Source organism: Mustelus asterias, chromosome 1 (genome assembly GCF_964213995.1).
Source record: "Mustelus asterias chromosome 1, sMusAst1.hap1.1, whole genome shotgun sequence".
NCBI classification, from domain to species: Eukaryota; Metazoa; Chordata; class Chondrichthyes; order Carcharhiniformes; family Triakidae; genus Mustelus; species Mustelus asterias.
The window spans coordinates 112,225,566-112,246,825 of record NC_135801.1 but is presented as its reverse complement, the minus strand read 5'-3'; the positions used below and the strand labels follow the sequence as shown (position 1 = coordinate 112,246,825).

At 43.2% G+C, this 21,260-nt stretch overlaps 2 protein-coding genes and 2 pseudogenes across 4 annotated transcripts in view; 3 read left to right on the top strand and 1 right to left on the bottom strand.

Moving 5' to 3' along the window:
• LOC144496066 (ubiquitin-protein ligase E3A-like) overlaps window positions 1-4,520 on the bottom strand; it is a 39,588-nt gene extending 35,068 nt beyond the window's left edge. For both annotated transcript variants that reach the window (XR_013498372.1, XM_078217025.1), the window contains exons 1-2: window positions 4,366-4,520; window positions 1,925-2,244 (exon numbers count right to left, since the gene is read on the bottom strand). Coding sequence is in view for 1 of the 2 variants with exons in the window: in XM_078217025.1 (XP_078073151.1) it covers window positions 1,925-2,244; window positions 4,366-4,487 (442 nt within the window). In the remaining variant the exon portion in view is untranslated. The remainder of the gene's footprint in view (window positions 1-1,924; window positions 2,245-4,365) is intronic.
• A 176-nt stretch (window positions 4,521-4,696) lies between these two features.
• On the top strand, window positions 4,697-4,829 carry LOC144501847 (U2 spliceosomal RNA; annotated as a pseudogene).
• A 418-nt stretch (window positions 4,830-5,247) lies between these two features.
• Window positions 5,248-5,380, top strand: LOC144501839 (U2 spliceosomal RNA; annotated as a pseudogene).
• Window positions 5,381-13,525: 8,145 nt separating this feature from the next.
• The window catches only part of nfxl1 (nuclear transcription factor, X-box binding-like 1), a 120,339-nt gene continuing 112,604 nt past the window's right edge, over window positions 13,526-21,260 (top strand). For both annotated transcript variants that reach the window (XM_078217048.1, XM_078217041.1), the window contains exons 1-2: window positions 13,526-13,797; window positions 17,837-18,004. In XM_078217048.1, the coding sequence (XP_078073174.1) occupies window positions 13,527-13,797; window positions 17,837-18,004 (439 nt within the window). In that variant the 5' untranslated portion in view covers window position 13,526. The remainder of the gene's footprint in view (window positions 13,798-17,836; window positions 18,005-21,260) is intronic.

Below are 21,260 nucleotides of genomic sequence, written 5' to 3'. Positions count from 1 at the left end.
CTGTTGGAGCGGCCGGAGCTCCAACTGCACATGCGCAGTTCGGAACAGACCCCAGGTAGCGCGCTCGGGCGCGAAAGGCAAAGCCACACAGACAGCAGAGAGGATGAAAGGAATTCCCTTTGGAGGATAATGTCCACGTTATAATCACAGGAACTAAAAACCTGACAGTCCAAAATCTGGGATAATATTACAGGACAGGGATGGGGGGGGATATACATTTTGAAATATTATCCCAGATTTTGGACTGTCAGGTTTTTAGTTCCTGTGATTTGGACATTATCCTCCAAAGGGAATTCCTTTCATCCTCTCTGCTGTCTGTGTGGCTTTGCCTTTCCCTGGGCGCGGCGGGGGGGGGGGGGGGGGGGGGGGGGGGAAGAGAGAGAGAGAGAGAGAGAGAGAGAGAGAGAGAGAGAGAGAGAAAGAGATCCCTCCTCCGATGGGGAGGAGGGATCGGCCACAGACTGGCAGTGCCCCCCCCCCCCCCCCGGGGCTGATACGTCACTCCCCTTCTTTCCCCCCCCCCCTCCAGGGGCAGTCACATCACTCCCCTTCTCCATCCCCCCCCGCCCCCCCAGGGGCAGACACGTCACTCCCCTTCTCCATCCCCCGCCCGCCCACCCAGGGAAAGACAGAGCAAGGCCAGGAACGTGCAGGAGGCTGTCGACAGACTGCAGATTGGAAGGATGGTGGAGGGAGACCAGCAATCAAGCTAGGTCGGGGGTGTGCCTCCCAGAGGGGTCCGATCCCGGGGTGGGGGGTCTGCCGGGGTGGTTCGCGGGTGGAGGGGGAGGTGGTTCGCGAAGGATGGTCAAGGGGGATTGGCTTCGGCTGTTCCCCTGCTGAATTGGAGTCCCATTTGGACTTTTATTTAGCAGGTCGTTTGATGCACGGACGCGAAATGGGCCGCAACCTGGTAAAGTCGGATCCGTCGGTAAAGTTGGGCGTGAGCTTCATTAAGTCGATTTAAATGCATGCAAATGCATTTAAATCGTCGCACCGGCCAATTCGGGCACGCGCCAGACCCGTGCCCGGATCGGGGCTCGGTAAAGACGCGATCTGCCATGAGTCGGGTGCAGATCGCGTTTTAGGCCCAACGCCCAACTTTACCGTGATTGCGCGCGCGTTTTTGGTAAAATCGGGCCCATAGTATAGCTTTGCCCTTGTAGATAATCTTGGTACTAGTGAAATTTAAAAGTGATTGATTAATACAATTTATTTTATAATATTTTGTAAAAGTTCCTTTGTTCTAATGCTAGGTAATAAAATCAAATCAAGATCATCAGGAAGAAGCTAACTTCAAGTTGGGGACGGGGGGCACAAAAATAGGCATAGAAACAAAATCTGGAGGAGCTACAAAATACATGAAGCACTACATTAAGCAACCACCATCTGTATTCTAAATCTAAAGCTAGTAAACCATGCAAAAAAAAACATTACTTCAACCCAGGAAGGACTGCAGCTGAAGTAACAAGTTCAGTGTTAAAGAAAAGGCACTCCAGGTGCAGGAACTTTCGAGTGTACTTACTTCGAGAAATGTTCCACATGATAGAATGTAAAAAAGAAACCAATTTGTTGGAGACATTTATTTCAAGGATTTCTCTAGAGTTTAGAGCATCCATTGTATGAACATTTCAACAACACTCAGGAATGGAGGAAAAAAGTGTGTTTTCTCAGAAAATATAAACTTCAAAGCACATTTTATTAAGATAGTTAAGAATACTGACTAACCATTGCCTCAGAATTGCAATATCACTGCTGTGCTCTTGTACTTGGTTGCTGTTTTCTTCAGAGAGACAAAGAGCACATTTAAAACTGATCATGATCTAGTATTTGCTCAACTTAATGAATATCAATGCTTTAAAACAGGCAATACAACAAACTCAGCCTTGCCAATTAATGTTTACCCTACAAAAAAAAGTCTTACTTTGAAAGTTGTCCTGCTGCTGTTTCTTACCACAGATTACATCAAAGTCACTCCCGACAGCCTTGCCATTTTTATGTTTGTACTTGTCAGATGAAACATTTTGGGAAGACAAAGATCTTTGCTTCTTAATGGGCCAAGCTGTGCATAGCTCTGCCCTGGTGCGATACAATTCCAGAGCTCTGGCTGCAGCTCGATTATTGTCCAACTGCTTGAAACCTGGGCGGGATGCACAGTTCTCATTGACACAGAACTCATTTCCACAGCCTTGTGTTAATTGACAGTAGTAACTTTCAATCAATTCCTTGGCAACTTCTCGTTTCCTGCAAGAAATAAAGTGATGTAGATCAGTATTAAAATCTCAAGTTCAGTGGAAGTACAAAGAGATTTCAGAATTATTTGAGAGTTAACTCTTCATGCAAGTCAAGTATTTTTTGGCTTCAGTGCATGGACAATTATTCACTGACTGTTAATCGATATTAGATTTTACATATTATATTTAAAATCAAATTTAATTAAGCCTAAATGCAATTCTGCAAGTTAGAGCCCAGGTGTTCACACTGAGATCTGAGAAATCATCAGATTTCTATATTTTTCTGCACTGGTCAAATTAAAGTTTATTTCTGTTGTTACACACGAATTATAAAGCAATGTTTACTTCACAGAAGGTGGGACAAATAGCCCCCCCACTCCACCAAATATCAACGTTTGCAGGAGTCCCCCACATAGAAATAATGTGAAAACACGAGTTACAAAAATTTACCTGCAAAAGTGATTGCAAAATACCAAACTTTAGCCAGTCAAGATCCTTCCTTTAGCAAAGGTAATAATTTCCCCACTCGACCAGCACAACAGAAAGATAAACAGTTTTGTGCAATGTGGAACACCTGATTTTGAGTTAGGTCCTGAATTATGTATAGTTTTAAATAAAGACCAGATTCTTTCACAAAGAGAGGAAGAGGATAAAATGTCATCCCCAGCCATCTACACACGTCTTTGAGTTTTCAGTGTTACAGCATCGTTAAGAGTCTAGAAAATTGTGCTTAGACCTAAAGGAACAGTAATGTCTTTAAGTAAATTTTGCATTTGTGTACCTTTCAATGTAATTTCCCAATGAAATTAGATTTTCTCATAGGTTCCATATTGTGCATTATATACAGTAGTATCTTCATCTATTCTCTATCACAAACAAATCTCAAATAATTTCTATAAAAATAAAGATAAGCACTCTAAACCTTTAAATTTATATGATACTGGCTTCTGTTATATTAGTAGAAATACAAAGAAATGACAACATGGAAATAGATGCTTCAGGCCAACCATTCTATCTTTGGTATTTCCTTCCACACAAACAAAGTTGGTCTAATGATAATTTTCATATCCCTTCAACTCCTTCCCTTCATTCAATTGTTTACAAATCCTAACCACAACTCTTTCCCTTCATTCAATTTCATTTACAACTCCTAACCACTATTTTAAGAAAACCCTATTCTATAAATCAATTTAAAATCCCATCATACACTGTTAAACTTCAGTGACAGGTACAATTGAAATCTCCTGCAAATCAGGTCAGCAACGCACAAATTCATTCAACATAAATAAGTGGAAAATACACTGCTCCTTCCACAAAACAATGTTACATATCTTATTTCCTGAACATAAATGTTCCTTTGAATTGTGTGTTGCACATGTTTTGTTCACAAATCCACTTTAAATCAGCTGACTCAACTAATCAATGAAAACAGTCCCTACACTTAAGTTTTGACAATTGCAGAATTTTGTGTTTTAAAAATATAGCAATCAGTAGATGGTATAGTGCCTTAATTCATGATGGAACCATAAAATTAAGTGAGACCATGCTCTTCTTTTGTTGATACCATGTCACAAAATAACAGAACACAACTTTGCAATGATTTCAACTAAGTGGGGCGGTTGTATGTCCTGGCCAATATTTACATCTCAACTAACTTCACACAATCTGCTAATTTGTCTCACTGAAGTTCAAATAAGATCTTCATATTGTGAAAAGAGCTATACAAAAATTCAAGCTTTCAAATATTTCTGGGAAAGAGGTTCATTTATTTAAGTGATCTTTCAGATGGTTGTGATTAGACAAGATCTGTTGTACACAAACACCAAGTTGCGAACATGTAGAAGGGGAACACTGAACTGGTATCACTGTCAATAATCTGACACATTCCCCACATCTCGCCGTGTCGAGGGAAGAAGCCGTGTCTTCCAGACCTACTCGTCTTTCACAGCAATAAAGCGGGCATGGTTCTAACTAGGTTGCCAGGAGCCCGGGATGAAAGGAAAACAGTCCCTAAAATGATGTCCGTTTCAGGGCCCACCCCGCCCAGGCCGCGGCTGCTCCAGGAGCTGGAAGCCCCGCCTGGGCCGAGCGGGCTCCATTGCTGGCTTCAGCGAAAGACGGTCACACTCACCGCTTGAGACTCGCCGGGGAAGGAGCGAGCAGCGTGACCGGGGCCTTAGTGTCAGGGGAAGTCATACGAGCCAGGTGAGCGAGACGGCGGCGGGCGATAACTGCCACTCTCACCGTAAACATTCGACACCTTCAATTGCCCCGCCCCCCTCTCGCAGCTTCCTTCCCGCAGCTTCCGGTCCACATGGCCTTGCCCCCCCCCTACCACTGGTTAGAACATAAGACTTACCGCTTCTCGGCCCATTGGCTGAGATCCAATGTAGAATCGACATGCTGTACTTGGTTGAAGTCATAAGGTTACATTGTGGCTTCATTTGGAGCAACTTGTAAAAGCGGCATCTCGGCCTTTTGGCTAAGATCAAGTGTAGTATCTGTTCTTATCAGTTTAATATCTGATACGTCCCCTATCTGGGGGCCAAATATTAACCCGGTGCGGAGAGGGGAGGGTCGGGATGGCGACCTCCTCGTGAACCTGCTCCTGGGCCTGGCGAAACGCGCCATTTACCGGTCCAGGCAGCGGGCGATCGAAGGGGCCGTCCATCCCGATTGTCTGCCCCTCAACCGCGGCTACATTCGCGGCCAGGTGTCTCTGGAGAGGGAGCATGCGGTGTCCACGAGCGCGGTTGATGCCTTCCGCGACCGCTGGGTGCCGCAGGGGCTGGGGTGTATTATCGACCCCGATAATCACCTTTTGGTTTGACGTTTTAAGTTTCCTTTCGACTTTGTTTTTGGTTCGGGCTGTTCCCCCCTTCCTTTTGGGGAGCTGCCCCTTTTACTTTGTCCCTAAGTTAATTTGAGTTCGTTTACTTGATTGGTATCGAAAGAAATACTTGGTTGAAGTCATAAGGTTACATTGTGGCTTCATTTGGAGCAACTTGTAAAAGCGGCATCTCGGCCTTTTGGCTAAGATCAAGTGTAGTATCTGTTCTTATCAGTTTAATATCTGATACGTCCCCTATCTGGGGGCCAAATATTAACCCGGTGCGGAGAGGGGAGGGTCGGGATGGCGACCTCCTCGTGAACCTGCTCCTGGGCCTGGCGAAACGCGCCATTTACCGGTCCAGGCAGCGGGCGATCGAGGGGGCCGTCCATCCTGACTGTCTGCCCCTCTACCGCGGCTACGTTTGCGGCCAGGTGTCCCTGGAGAGGGAGCATGCGGTGTCCACGGGCGCGGTTGACGCCTTCCGCGCCCGCTGGGCACCACAGGGGTTGGGGTGCATTATTGACCCTAATAATCACATTTTAATTTGATGTTTTTAAGTTTCCTTTGTACTTTGATTTCTGTTCGGGCTGTTCCCCCTCCTTTTTGGGGAGCTGCCCCTTTTACTTTGTCCTGACTTAATCTGAGTTTGTTTATTTGGTTTGACCTAAAAAGAGGGCAAAGGAGATCAAGCATTGGAGGAGATGCAATGCCTACTCCAACCAGCTTGGACATGTAGATCAGGGGTCTCCAAATCTTTCAGAACGAGGGCCACATCGTACATTTTACACATTTTCGGGGGCCAAAGCAAAAAAATTAGTTTTATAAATGAATAAAATTTAAATGAATGAATAAGTTTTATTAGGATCATCTTTGTAATCAGCATGATATGATTCAGAACAAAAGAGAAATGTGACAATTACAAAGAAACAATGCCGTGCTTACACTGAGAAATGATATATAATGAGTAAAAATGCAGAGCGGCAATTGGATAACAGACGTCTCAATTGCTGATTGGTTTAATGAACTGTCAGTCACAGGACAGCAGCTCTGATTGGACAATAGGCCGGTAAAGAGGGCGGGGATTCCCATGGGTCCATCAGACACCGTGCGGAGCGGCAGCAAATGTACGGCCTGTGGCTTCCGTCAGCGGCGGGGTTCCGGACGCGGGAGTGTTTTCATCAGCGGGAATCCCGTCCCGCCCCACTGGCTGCGGGCCGGATGTGGCCCGCGGGCTGTAGTTTGGAGACCCCTGATGTAGATCAAGCCCAAGACAGGAGGTGAGAGCCCTGTCTTGTCAGCTTGGATCGGGAATGTCTCACTTGATGAGACTCTGAATTGGACTTTGATTGGATTGAATTGGATATATAAACAAAAAAATAAGACCAAGCAGCAGAATTAGGCCATTGGGCCTGTCGAGTTTGCCCCGCCATTCAATCGTGGCTGATAGGTTTCTCTACCCTATTCTCCCGCTTTTTCCCGTAACCCTTGATCCCCTTACCAATCAAGAACCTATCTATCTCTGTATTAAATGCACTCAATATCCTGGCCTCCACAGGCTTCTGTGGTTCACCCTTGACCTGAGTATCGTGGTTTAATTTTAGGCATTACATTTTAAGAAAGAATGTGAAGATATTGCAAAGAGTGCAGAAACGATTCACTAGAATGTTTCCAGAATGCTTCCAGGCGGCATGGTAGCACAGTGGGTAGCACTGCTGCTTCACAGCGCCAGGGACCAGGTTTGATTCCTGGCTTGGGTCACCCTGTGTGGAGTTTGCACATGCTCCCCGTGTCTGCATGGGTTTCCTCCCACATTCTGAAAGATGTGCTGGTTAGGTGCACTGATCCGAACAGGCGCCAGACTGGCAACTAGGGGGATTTCACAGTAACTTCATTGCAGTGTTAATGTAACCCTTACTTGTGACTAATAAATAAACTTTTAATTTTAGAATTAGGAACTTCAGTCACGTGGGAGAAACTGCAGCTCATTTTGGAGAACATACGATTGAGAGGCGATTTACTGCAGGAGTTCAAAAATCATGAGGCATCTGAACAGATAGGGACAAACTGTTCTCATTGGCAGAAGAAGCAAGAAGAGGAAACCAATTGATTGGCTAAAGTAGCAACAACAACATAAGGAAAAAGATTTGTCAAGAGCGGGTGGTTAGGACCTGGAATACGCTGCCTGAGAATTTGGTTGTGGCAGATTCAATAGTAGCTTTCAAAAGAGAATTAATTAAGTACTTGAGGGAAATAAAATAATTGCAAGATGTGATAACCCCCATGGGGTCTATGGCGAATCACTGAATGATCTCCCTGTGGGGCTCATTTAGTATGAGTTGTCCTGATAATAGGCAGAAGCCAACCCAGCTGGAACTCAATATCTGAGTCATTTATTAGGCAGGCCCAGGACTGGGCCTGCTGAATGGTAGTTCCAGACACAGACTAGTGTGTGTACACCACATTAGTAGTTTTACTTTGCACTCTGTAATAAATTATGTTTCTTTACAGTTGGGCTTCCTAAGTCATGACACAATGTTGCAGGAAATGGAAGGGACTGAAACCAGGTGATTTGTCTTGCAGAGATCTGAACATGATGGGCCAAATGGCCTTCTTTTCTATATCAATTCTGTGATTCTATGATTGTCAACAACCCTCTAAGATCTCTGAACTGCTACAATTCTGGTCTTGTGTATTCCTGAATTTAATAGCTCCACAATTGAAGAATTCCATCTTTAAATTTAGCCACTTGTCTACCTTTCATTTTATGTTGTTTGTGATTGCTGAAGGAACAGGTTCCAAGGCATAGATGTCTGAACAATAACTGGTTTATTGTAAGAATATAACTATTTACAGTTGATCTGCACGTATGCTACATTTAATGCCTTGGCCAATAAAGGGAACAATCAACTATGTCTTAAGCACTTTATCTACCTTTCCTGTTGCAGATGAATGGGTGGTGTCAGTTAATCAAAAATGTCGGTTATTGGAGAGTTCCATTTACCAATGGAATACAGCCCAATACTTGTAATACGAATGTGCTAACATGGTCCCTTTAAGGGGCGATCCTTTGCAGACCACGTAATCAGGCTGGACCCTATGCAATGGAAGCTGGGCCAATCAGGAGCGAGGGCGCATGTCCTGGTGACTGGCGGGAGTTCAGTTGCAGCCAGGGAGGAGAAGAGAGCAGACCTGTGCCTGTGTCAGACTATAGTGTAAATAGTTATCATAGTTTAATAAACCCTTTTGTTGTTGGAGCCACATTGGAGTCATTTTGAGTTATTACTGTGAACTAATATGCAAGTACTCAGGAAGAACAGTATTCTTTTTACTTCTAGATCTTCAACAGTACATCAAAACCTGAACTGAAGTATAAATTAATACAGTATACAGTTAAGGGTTCTGGATAACTTTTTAATTGCTTCTGGTTAGTAAAGTGAACATCAGAAATTCTGGTTAGTAGGAAATTCTGATTGGTAGAGTACTGGGTAACGCAGAGTTTACTGTACCTTCAATGATCTATGGAGGTGAACCCAAAGATCCTTCTACACTTTCTACTGCCTGTTTGCCTCTCCAAAAGAACTTCTCTGGATTGAATTCCATTTTTGTGACAAGGAATCATGTAATTATAATGTTCCTTAATTATCTGTAGTGAATGCAAGTGTGTCTAGGGTACTTAAAATGGGTGGCATTATTAATCTTCAAATGGGTAAAAACATAAATTTTCCTTTTACACCTTCTGTTATCATCAAGACCATGGACCAATATATTTGTATAACATCACTAAAGTGACCTCAGCATTTCAGCATACATTGCAGTGAATGCATGTAACACAAGATGAAGTCCACACTAAAAACATAATCTTAGAATCATAAAGCGCAGAAGTGGCCCTTCGGCCCATCAAGTCCGCATGAACACATTAGAAACACCTCAACTCCACCTAATCCCATCTGCCAGCACTTGGCCCATAGTCCTGAATGTTATGATATGCCAAGTGCTCATCCATTTTAAACAATGTGAGGCAACCCGCCGCTACCACCTCCTGGGCAGTGCATTCCAGACCACCCTGAGTAAAAAGATTTTCCCTCACATCCCCCCAAACCTGTCCCTCACCTTGAACCTATGTCTCCTCGTGACTTACCCTTCAACTAAGAGGAACAGCTGCTCCTTATCCATTCTGTCCATGTCCCTCATAATCTTGTACACCTCTGTCTTGTCGCCCCCTCAATCTTCTCTGCTCCAATGAAAATAATCCAAGCCTACCCAACCACTCTTCATAACTTAAATGTTCCATCCCAGGCAGTATCCAGGTGAATCTTCTCTTCACCCCCTCCAGTACAATCACATCTTTCTTATAATGTGGTGACTAGAAATGCACGCAGTGCTCTAGCTGTGGCCTCACTAAAGTTCTATACAACTCCAACACGACTTGCCTAGTTTTGTAATCTATGCCTTGATTGATAAAGGCAAGTGTCCCATATGCCTTTTTCACCACCCTACTAACATGCTCTTCCGTTTTCAGAGATCTGGACAAACACGCCAAGGTCCCTTTGTTCCACAAAACTTCCGAGTGTCCTACCATTCATTGACTACTTCCTTGTCAAATAACTCCTTCCGAAGTGTATCACCTCACACTTTTCAGAGTTAAATTCCATCGGCCACTTATCTGCCCATTTAACTATTCTATCTATATCTTCTTGTAGCCAAGACACTCCACCTCACTGTTAACCTGCCGGCCAATCTTTGTGTCATCCGTAAACATACTAATCCCACCCCCCCACACAGTCATCTATGTCATTTATATAAATGATGAATGCTGGATTATGTACATACAAAACAAAGTAAAGGACTACAGCAGTGCTTTGTGAATTATTTTCCAAATGAGACCCCATTTTAACACAAGTGCAATTGGGGATGGGCAACAAATGCTGGCCTTGATAGAGCAATGTCCACACACACGCTACACTTCTTGTCCCCTCACACTGACCCCACTCAGCAGCCCTCTTTGTAAACCCAACCTTCTCCCTCAACTCATGCACTCAGTAAACTGGCCTTTCCAGCACCAAATTGTCCTCCATAGACCTCTTTCATGGCCAGGCCACATGACTGATTCACTATGATCAGCTGAGACTTGAGCTCTGCTGCTCCCTCCTGGACAGCTAATTGTACTGTGTTAAATATGTCCTTTAACATGTCAGTTTTGTCCAATTTTTGCATGAATTCTTGTTTGAACTTGATTATAAACAAAAAATGTACCGGTCTGAATTAATTAATTTTAGAATGCTAATTAATCCTAAAAGGTTGTTCTGAGACTATTTCCTAAAAGTACTTTGGTTAATGAATAACATCTTCACAGCGAAAACTATTGCTAAAACTAATTATGGTATAACATCTCATTAAATAAAGGAAAATTACTGTGGCTTGTGAGTTTTTTAATGCAGCAAATAATTTTGCAATTTATTTTCTTGTTGGAGATCAGAAGTCATCAACCTTCATATGTTCCCTCCAGTGCACACGTTTAAACATCTCACTCTCTTTTGACTTGACAGTTCAACATAAAACACACAATTCAGAATATAATGGGCTAACTTCAGGAATTTGCAGTTTCGACACAACTTCAGTTACATTCACTGCAGCCATTTCTGCATCAGGCTCGGGCTCCAGTTTTCCCTCCTCAGGCCATTTGATCCTGGCTGAGACTCAGAGTCTATTTCTCCCCGCTTCCTGGGCCTACCAAGCCCTCTGTCTCCACCATTGGCCAGCAGCAGAGTGCACCCTCCAAGTGGAATGAATGACAGCTCCACTAAGCCTGCTTTTAGTCTTCTTATCGTCCGAGATTTTCCAGACCTTCTGAGACTCTTTCTCATGGCTTTGGCTTTGTTGGAGGAGGTGGTGACCGAGGAAAGGCAGAGGTAGTAAAAAAAATTAACAGAGTGGAATTCCATTATCCAAAAGTCAGAATTCTGCCAAATGGCAGAATTTTCTCATTCCTGCATTTGTCTGCCCACCTGACCAATCCATTAATATCTTTCTGATGTCTAGTGTTCTTTCTATCAACCACATAGCAAATCATAGAATCCCTACAGTGCAGAAGGAGGCCATTTAGCTAATCGAGTCTGCACCGAACACAATTCCACCCAGGTCCTATCCCCATAACCCCACCTATTTACCCTGCTAATCCCATGGCACGAGGGTCAATCTAGCATGACCAATCAACCTAACCCACACATATTTGGAGGAAACCAGAGCACCTGGAGGAAACCCACGCAGACACGGGGAAAATATGCAAACTCCACACAGACAGTAAACCGGGGCTAGAATTGAATCTGGGTCCCTGGCGCTGTGAAGCAGCAGTGCTCACCACTGTAACACTGTGCTGCCCAGATGAGGATTTGAGCTTCAAAAGTAACGAGGAAGTAGAAGTCTAACCAAGTAATGCTATCAAGTGGACAACTGTTGTTCTAAAGACAGCACATTGAGGCTGAGAACCATGGAATATTGCCTGAGACACCTGATAGAGTTAAGAGACTGATATTTATGGCTACTTATGTTGGACATTTCCTCAAGTTCAGTGTCACTGGCCAGACATTCCTTCAATTAGATTGTGCCATTTCCTACCATTATGCAGGTAAATGTAGTGTGACTCAAGATTTGAACAGGCATTCTCTATCACTGTACTCTGGCTTTCTGGAAAGGATCACGGCAACATGCAACCATGATTACCCAGTTATGAGATCTCATATGGTCTCATAACTGGGTAATCATGGTTGCATGTTGCCATGCTTTCCTGGCTGCTGGTCGCCAACTGTTATTGCATTCCTCATAGAGGCAATGACCAGGAGAACGGAGTTGTCAACAATGTTAAATGTGACAGAGAAGTTAGGGAGGAACTGCAAGCCCTCTTGGATGTTAGTGTTGATTTTGACCATGATAGATTTAAGAGTTCAAATAGCGGATGGTTGTGATATGCTTTTGATGTTTAATGAAAAAGGTGAGTTGGAGAAATACCATTATTAACCAGTTCTGACTGTCGAAGATAAGGAGGTCATATTCTTTATACCCACCCCGATGGTCAAAATCAAGGAATGCCCTAGCGAGGACTCTACTAGAGTGGGTTTGGGGGTGCATGCTGCTGCTGAGTGTGTGCGTGTGGAGGGGATAGTTCTGCTGTGTGTGGAAGGGGTGCTTTGGTGAGTGTGGGTGGGGGTGGTGTCATTGCTGCTGAGTGTCTGTGTGGGAGGGAGGGTGTGTGTGTGGGGGGGAGGATGTTGTTCTGAGTGTGAGGGTTCCTGTGTGTGTGTTTGTGTGTGTGTGTGTGGGAGGGGTGTCAAACGAGCAAAGCTGTTACTGCGCACGTAGAAATCATAGAAACCCTACAGTGCAGAAGGAGGCCATTCGTCCCATCGAGTCTGCACCGACCACAATCCCACCCAGGCCCTACCCCCACATATTTACCCGCTAATCCCACTAACCTATGCATCACAGGACTCTAAGGGGCAATTTTTAACCTAGCCAATCAACCTAACCCGCACATCTTTGGACTGTGGGAGGAAACTGGAGCACCCGGAGGAAACCCACGCAGACACGAGGAGAATGTGCAAACTCCACACAGACAGTGACCCGAGCTGGGAATCGAACCCGGGACCCTGGAGCTGTGAAGCAGCAATGCTAACCACTGTGCTACCGTGCCGCCCCAAATGAGAGATTTTAGGGGTGGCACGGTGACTAGCACTGCTGCCTCAGTGCCAGGGACCCGGGTTCGAGTCCCGGTTTGGGTCACTGTCTGTGTGGAATTTGCACGTTCTCCCCGTGTCTGCATGGGTTAAATTCTCCCTCAGTGTACCCAAACAGGCGCCGGAATGTGGCGACTAGGGGACTTTCACAGTAACTTCATTGCAGTAGGAATATAAGCCTACTTGTGACTAATAAAATGAACTTTAACAAAATAGTGAATTACAGGTAAGGTAGTGTCCCGAATACAGCCTGGAGACCATTCTGTCAAACAGAGAGTGGCTGCTCACCGAAAGAGAAAATCTGGAAAATCTCAGCAGGTCTGGCAGCATCTACAAGGAGAGAAAAGAGATGACGTCGAGTCCAGATGACCCATTATCAAAGCTGATTGCCTGCTCACCCTGTGTGACACCCTGTGCCACACCCAGCCCTCACTCAGCCTTGTGCTAGTGAGGTTGCCCACAAGCTGGTTCCTGGGCAGTCAGCTCCTCACTATCCACAGATCAATATATTCCTGGCCATCAAGATTTTGATCATTGGTCCTATAATGTCCTCTTTGTGTCTGGGTGTTATACGGGGCTTGTTAATACTGCTGTGAAAAGCTATATCAATATCAGTAGTTGTTGTGGGGGAGGGGGCGGGGCCTAGAATCGGAAACTACACATCCCAGAAGACCACCGCGTCCGGCGCACGCATGCGCAGTGGGTTTAGGGCGCGTGTCCACGGGACGCATGCGCGTTGGGAGTCCAGGCGACCCGGCCTCAAGGCGGCCGTTGGCAGCGGCGCCGGTACTCGGCAGAAAGGGAGAGGGGGGAATGGAGCCTGCTTGGCGGCAGGCAGGTCGCGGCCGGGGACGTGGACGGGGCAAAAGCGGCGCCAGTCAAGTAGTTGGATCCGTCAGAGAGACTGAGATTGGAGGAGGAGCTGACAGGCAGGCGAATGGAAGAGGCTCCAACAGCAGCAGCAGCAGCTGGCCAAGGAGTCAGCCCGGTATCAGTAATGGTAAATAACCTGGTGTCAAGAAACTTAATGGAACTACTTCACATGCACAGGCTTTCTAACAAACTTTTACTCTATAACTGCAAATGTCACCAATCTTCTTGAAAATATCCACAGCGTTGTAACCTCTCCAGTCCGGAAACCTATTGTTCAGAAACACCAGTTGTCGGGAATATCTTTTTTGAGCAGACTTAGGGGGCATCATTTCAGTCAAGTATTTTGGGAACAGAAACATGGACGATGTCAATGTTTGAATGAGTAAAGCAATTTTCATGACTTATAAAACAATGGGGGACAAAATGCTTCTGGCTCTCCCGCTTCAGTGGTTAGGCATTCTATGATCCCAAAAATTCTGAAATCCAGAAATGACTTAGTTCCAAGCACTTGGGAGGTTGCAATGATGCTTTCAAAGGCTATTAGAATGGTTCCAGGGATGAGCGATTACAGGTATGTAGATAGATTGGAGAAGCTGAAGTTGTTCCAGCAGACTAGATTTCATAAATGTGTCCTTTTAGCGGTGCCCAAAAGGGGATAATAACCAGATGGTAATTAATAGATAAGTCAGGGGTAGCTAAAATTTATGAACTTGGGAGTTGCATACTTCAGACATTTGAGAAATGCAAGACACTGATGACCTTTACAGGCACATTTTTATTATCGAATCCCTACAGTGCAGAAGGAAGCCATTCGACCCATTGACTCTGCAGACCACAATCCCTCCCAGCCCCTTTCCCCGTAGCCCCACATATTTGCCCTGCTAGTCCACTTGACACTAAGTGGTAATTTAGCATGACTAGTCAACCTGACTGGCACATCTTTGGACTATGGGAGGAAACCGGAGCACCTGGAGGAAACCCACGCAGAGATGGGGAGAATGTGCAAACTCCACACAGACACTGACCCAAGCTGGGAATTGCACCCGGGTCCCTGGCGCTGTGAGGCAGCAGTGCTAACCACTGTGTCACCGTGCTGCCCTGGCATGACTGCTGGAAAATTTCAGCAGGTCTGACAGCATCTGTGGAGAGGGAATGGAGCCAACATTTGGCTCTCTTGGCTCTCCACAGATGCTGTCAGACCTGCTGAGATTTTCTCGTTTTGTTTCAGATTCCAGCATCTGCAATTTTTTGTTTTCACAATTTTATTACTATTGCACACTGCTGTGAAGAAACCTTATTTTTTCCTCAAACCTTCCAGGCTTCCTTTATCCATTATGTAGATTGTGGCAACAATAATTCTGCTTCACTGACACTCATCAGAACTGGCACATTGCTCACTGTTTAACGGACCTTTGCAGCTTGCTCTTCCAATGTGGAAAATCAGTCAAGTGATTTAATGAAAGGATTAATTTTACTTGGGGGAAGAAGTTGCACCCACCTACTACCTAAAAAGAGGACAACAAATTTGAATCCGAGCACCCATGTCCCAATATAGCAGGTTCTTAAATATTGTTCTGTATTAAGCTCTTTCCTCCCTTTCCAGACAGAAGTTGGGGGGGTCAACAGTGAGAGGGTAGGTTAGGGAGCAAGAGACACTGAAGGTCAGTTGAGCAGGAAACTACAGAAGAAATCTGGTGACAGTGTTGGAAAGAATCATTGATCTTAACTGTCCTCAGAACTGCTGCCTGTTCTCTCTTTCTGTGAAGCTGAAGCTGCATCTGGCTATTTACCTACCTCCAATGCACAATTTAACCGGTTTTACAGCGCAAGGAATGAACCACATTCTGTATGTCAATTCTGTGAGCATGCAGCTTACAAGCTGCAGTTTGGCCATGCCTGATGTAAGATGACAGGCAAAAGAGTCAGTGGTGACCTGAGAATTGCAATCATTACACCTTGTTCAAAAAAGGGTATAAACATAAACTTTGCATTTGCAGACCAGTCAGTTAACCTCTGGTGGGAAAACTTTTAGAAATGAAAATTTGGGACATAAATAAGAGTCACTTGGACAAGTTTGAATTAATTAAGGAAAACTAGCACAGTCATGTTTTAATAGGGTATGGAAAGGATTGGTGAGGATAATGTGGTTGACACCTACATGAAATGCCTTTTGGTAAAGTGAAATGTAATAGATTTGCCAATAAAGTTGAAGCCCACAGAATAAAAGGGATAGTGGCAGCATGATATAAAGTTGGTTCAGGGACAGGGAATAGTGTCAAACATTTTCTCAGACCGGAGGATATGGTGGCAGCCCCCAGGGGTAAGTAGAAGGACCATTGCATTTCTTGTTTTATTTTAATGACTTGGGGCACAGTTCTTTTAGGGAGATGTTACAGAGTGAACATTAAAGTTCTCGTCAGTTTAATGATTTCTACAGATGTCTGTCTGGGGAAAGTCAACGACACATTCTTCAGGGGAACAAGGAATTACTGACAGCAACTTTTGGATTTCTATGTTTAACTGCATATGTGCGAATGACAAAAGTTGCGTCTGTTTCTGAGGGGAGTGATGCGGAGCTCCTGATAGTACAACTGCAACATCTGGCCTATTGCAGTGTTTGCTTTTGAGGAATAGCATTCTGAAGATTAAGTGCGAAAATCCTGAAATCAAGACTGCAATTAATTTTGCAAATACTGTTGCATTGTTATTTAAATATCAAGTTAAGTATCATTTTGTAGTTGAGACTATTGTATTGATTATGTCTACAAAATTTTGATCTTGTGATTTTTTTTTTAAAGAGGAAGGGAGAAGCACAGGAAAAATTGTCAAATTTCTAAGCCTACACTTGAATTACGAGTTGGCCTCAATTTTGAGTTTGGAATGATATGTTTAGGGTTATACTTGGCTTTTAAGTTGGTACATGGGATCAAGCAGGTGATATGGGTTGCGTTGCCAGGAAAAGAGAAATTTTAAGATATTCATGTACATCAAACCGCGTATGGTGACCGATGAATAGAAATGAATGCTTCAGCCTTCTGCAAAAAAATGACTTTCAGAGCAGGTTTCAAGTTGTAACCATTGCTAACGCATCAACTAACTGCTGCAACGAGGGAACTCTGTGTTTATGAAAATCTGGCACAGAATGAAAGAAGAAATCTATCCTGAAAAAGATGCCCAAGTCCAAATATGCCACAGACCACTACTGGCTGATCTTGAAAAGCATGTATCAGAATGAATCCTTGAAAATCATCTGAATGGTTACATTGTCATTGGAAATATAACACATGTATAGATGCATTTAAATAGGCCAAATCAAATCCCGAATCCAGCAAAGATTTCAGAGTAACAGCTAATTGGTATCGCAACTTTGTGGAACAAAAATGTCCAGTGTTGCGGCAGATGACCGAGACCTCAAAGTCAAAATTACCAGTTTCCAGCAGACTGCGGCAAAACACGTAACTGTTATGCCATCGGCAACATGGATTAAACGTCCATGAATTTCAATGTGTCCAACAACTGAATGTTCAGGTTGTTCAAAAAAAAAGTTGAATATCCAATTCAGTGGATGGAGAGAAAGATGATTTGTTGCGGAGGGTTGATTCTGAAACTGAAAGCGCCACGTCTGATCCATCCCTTACGATGATGCCATAATCAAAGTGATGCAGGATGAATTCTTCACGTCGGATGCTGAAAGTGATGAACTTGACCGTTCATATGACATTAATTGTGGTTCAAGCTATCCTTATAGAATTATTTAATTAAATAATGTGATGCATTGATTTTAACTTGAATTTTTTTTTTATCACACTTGAAAATGGCAATCACCAACACTGGCAATTCACATTTAATACTTGACACATACGTTTTTGGAAGGGTGTTTCAAAGGGGTAGTTATTACCCAGTGAAATTCATCAAAAAAAAAGGCTTTTTGGGTTAAATGGCTTTTTTTAGTTGCCTATATTTCTAATACAGGTAGTACCTTTCATGTTTCTATTCTCGAGTATCTGTCTTTATTGTCGCCATAAATATATGTGTGCAAGTGCTTGTGAAATCTCTAACCTATCTTGCATTTAGTGCACTATCATATGTTTAAAAATTTAATTACTGTGATTAATACAGCTACTTTTAATTTATCTAATTGTAGTATTTGTTACTGTTTGCAACAGAACTGTCATCACTTAAAAAATTTGAAGAGATTCGTAAGGCCAATCAGGCTGTAGCCCAAAGGTTTGCTGATGAGGACACTTCCTCAGAAGAAGAAGGAGATGAGGATTTTGAAGGCCAACGAGGGAAAATAGTTGCCTCAACATTTACAACATACACTAGTCACATAGGTAATATCTGTTTTTTGCATATGCAATACAAGTTGTGAAACTGCTTCATGCTAGCTGGAAACATGAATCAAAAATCTAAATGATGTACTTTTTGTTCTAGAGTACAAGTTTTGTTAATGAAATTTGAAATAAATGGACTAAATGTTGAGATCTGAAAACATAATGACCAAGTTTAGTCATGTATTATTTTAATCAACATAATGTGTTGCTTAATTACTTGAGCATCTGCTCATTTTGATTACATTTGATTACATTTTGCTGTGCATTTTGTTGACAATGTGACATGAAGAAAAATTTCTCCTAGCTGATTTCCCCTTCCTCTAAAATGGTGTGCTTAAAGAATGATAAATTATAAAAGAATATTGGATCTACAAAATGAGTATAAGAATGAAGAAAAAATAGATTTGTGTTGCTAGCTTAAATTGATTAAATAGATTTTTGTCCTTCATGATCTTCCATTAAATGGGACCAAAATTGAATTTTTTTCATATATGGAAATACAAATTTATCTTAATTTTTGATTTTATGGTTGTCTTTTTTGAAATGGAATAAATAATAGGTGGCAGAGGGAATACAGAGGCACTATCACAAAGTAGTTGGGGCCAAAACATTGTGTGATTTCAAGAACAAATTAGATATAGCTCTTTGGGCTAGAGGGATCAAGGGATATGGGGGGAGGTGGGATCAGGGTACTGATTTTGATCAAAATGAATGGCGGAGTTGGCTTGAAGGGCTGAATGGCCTACTCCTGTTTCTATTTTCTATGTTTCAATGTAATAGAAATGAATATAGCTGTGAAAATGGATTTGAATTTGATTTGATTTATTGTCACATGTATTAACATACAGTGAAGAGTATTGTTTCTTGCGTGCTATATAGAAAAAACATACCGTTCATAGAGAAGGAAATGAGAGAGTGCAGAATGTAGTGTTACAGTCGTAGCTAGGGTGTGGAGAACGATCAACTTAATGCAAAGTAAGTCCATTCAAAAGACTGACAGCAGCTGGGAAGAAGCTGTTCTTGAGTCGGCTGGTATGTGACCTCAGACTTTTGTATCTTTATTCCGTCGGAATAAAGATACGAGAGAGCATGTCCGGGGTGCGTGGGGTCCTTAATTATGCTGGCTGCTTTGCTGAGGCAGCGAGAAGTGTCGACAGGGTCAATCGATGGGAGGCTGGTTTGCGTGATGGATTGGGCTATATTCACGGTCTTTTGTAGTTCCTTGTGGTCTTGGGCAGAGCAGGAGCCATACCAAGCTGTGATACAATGAGAAAGGATGCTTTCTATGGTGCATCTGTAAAAGTTGGAGAGAGTCATAACTGACATGCCAAATTTCCTTAGTCTTCTGAAAAAGTAGAGGCGTTGGTGGGCTTTCTTAACTATAGTGTCGGCATGGGGGGACGAGGACAGGTTGTTGGTGATCTGGACACCTAAAAACTTGAAGCTCTGGATCCTTTTTACTTCGCCCCCGTTGATGTAGACAGGGGCATGTTCTCCTTCCTGAAGTCGATGACAATCTCGTTTTGTTGACATTGAGGGAGAAATTATTGTTGCCGCACCAGTTCACCAGATTCTCTATCTCATTCCTGTACTCTGTCTTGTCATTGGTTGAGATCCGACCCACTACGGTGGTGTCGTCAGCAAACTTGAAAATCAAATTGGAGGGGAATTTGGCCAACAGTCTTAGGTGTATAAGGAGTATAGTAGGGGGTTGAGAACACAGCCTTGTGAGGCACCGATGTTGAAGATGATCCTGGAGGAGGTGTTGTTGCCTATCCTTACTGATTGTGGTCTGTGAGTTAGGAAGTTCAGGATCCAGTCACAGAGGGAGGTGCTGAGGCCCAGGCCACGGAGTTTGGAGATGAGTTTCTTGGGAATAATAGTGTTGAAGGCTGAGCTGTAGTCAATAAATAGGAGTCTGACATAGGTGTCCTTGTTATCTAGGTATTCCAGAATTAAGTGCAGGGCCAGGAAAATGGCGTCTGCTGTGGATCTATCGCGGCGATAGGCAAACTGTAGTGGATCCAGGTAGTCCGGGAGGCTGGAATTTATTCGTGCCATGACTAACCTTTCGAAGCACTTCATAATGATGGATGTCGGAGCCACCGGCTGATAGTCATTAAGGCACGCTGCTTGGTTTTTCTTGGGTACCGGGATGATGGTTGTTGTCTTGAAGCAGATAGGGACCTCAGATTATTGTAAAGAGAGGTTGAAGATGTCTGTGAATACCAAGAGCAAGAAGTTCTTCCAGTCTTGTAACAGCAAGATGGTTATCAAAGAAGAACTGAGATCATTTAAGATGCTGATTGGGTTGAAATTAAAGATTAGCTAAAATAATTAATATACATGCTTTCTGGAAATGATGATAGGAGATTCTGACAGTAAACTGTCACTAAAATCTATGTTTTGTGTTTAAAGGATTCAAAAATCATTCAAGGTTGAAGCCAAATCTCCTAAGGTGATGGATGTGAGACTAGGGATACATTCTACTCATGCTCCCAGGAAACTGATTATTAGGAGGGCGGCCCCTGGGCTTAGAAATGAATTGTGCAGTAGCAGTTTAAAGAAGGGCAATAAAATATACTTGGGCAAATACAGACCCAATAATCTTTCCCAACTATCAGGCATAATAATGTAATTTATCATTAGAAACAAATGTGAGGATTACCTATATGGAAATAACCTATAAAATGACAGCCAACAATTTCAAAAGCAACAGAACCCATTGAATAAACATTTCATTTGGGTATTGGAAAGCCTTGAGGTTCCATTGAGATTTCCAGAGGTGCTATTGAAATTTCCAGAAAAACTTCAATAAAATTCAAATGAAAGGCTGATGCATTGACTTAAAGCGATGAACATCATAAGTAAAACCCAGAGCTGGACAGGAAATTGGCTGCAAGAGGAAACACTGGTTAATCTGTATGGAAGCGATATGGATGGTTGAATGTCCTAACTGGAGTACCAAGGAATTGAAGCTCAGTCTCCACTTTTTAATCATATAGACGATCTGTAAAGTATTTACACAAGATAGTAAATTATTAGGAGGCAGTGGAATGAAATTGGAGTTGCAGAATGAGCTCCACAAGTGCTCACATTAATGGTTGTAGATAAATTTCGAAATAGACCAGTTTGAGTCTTTGGAGAAAAATACGGGACACTGAATGAGTCAAACTCATTAGAGAAAAGAGTGGAAGAATTCTAACCTAATGGGAATCATAACTTTGGTGTCCAATGATTATAGAACAGCCATCAA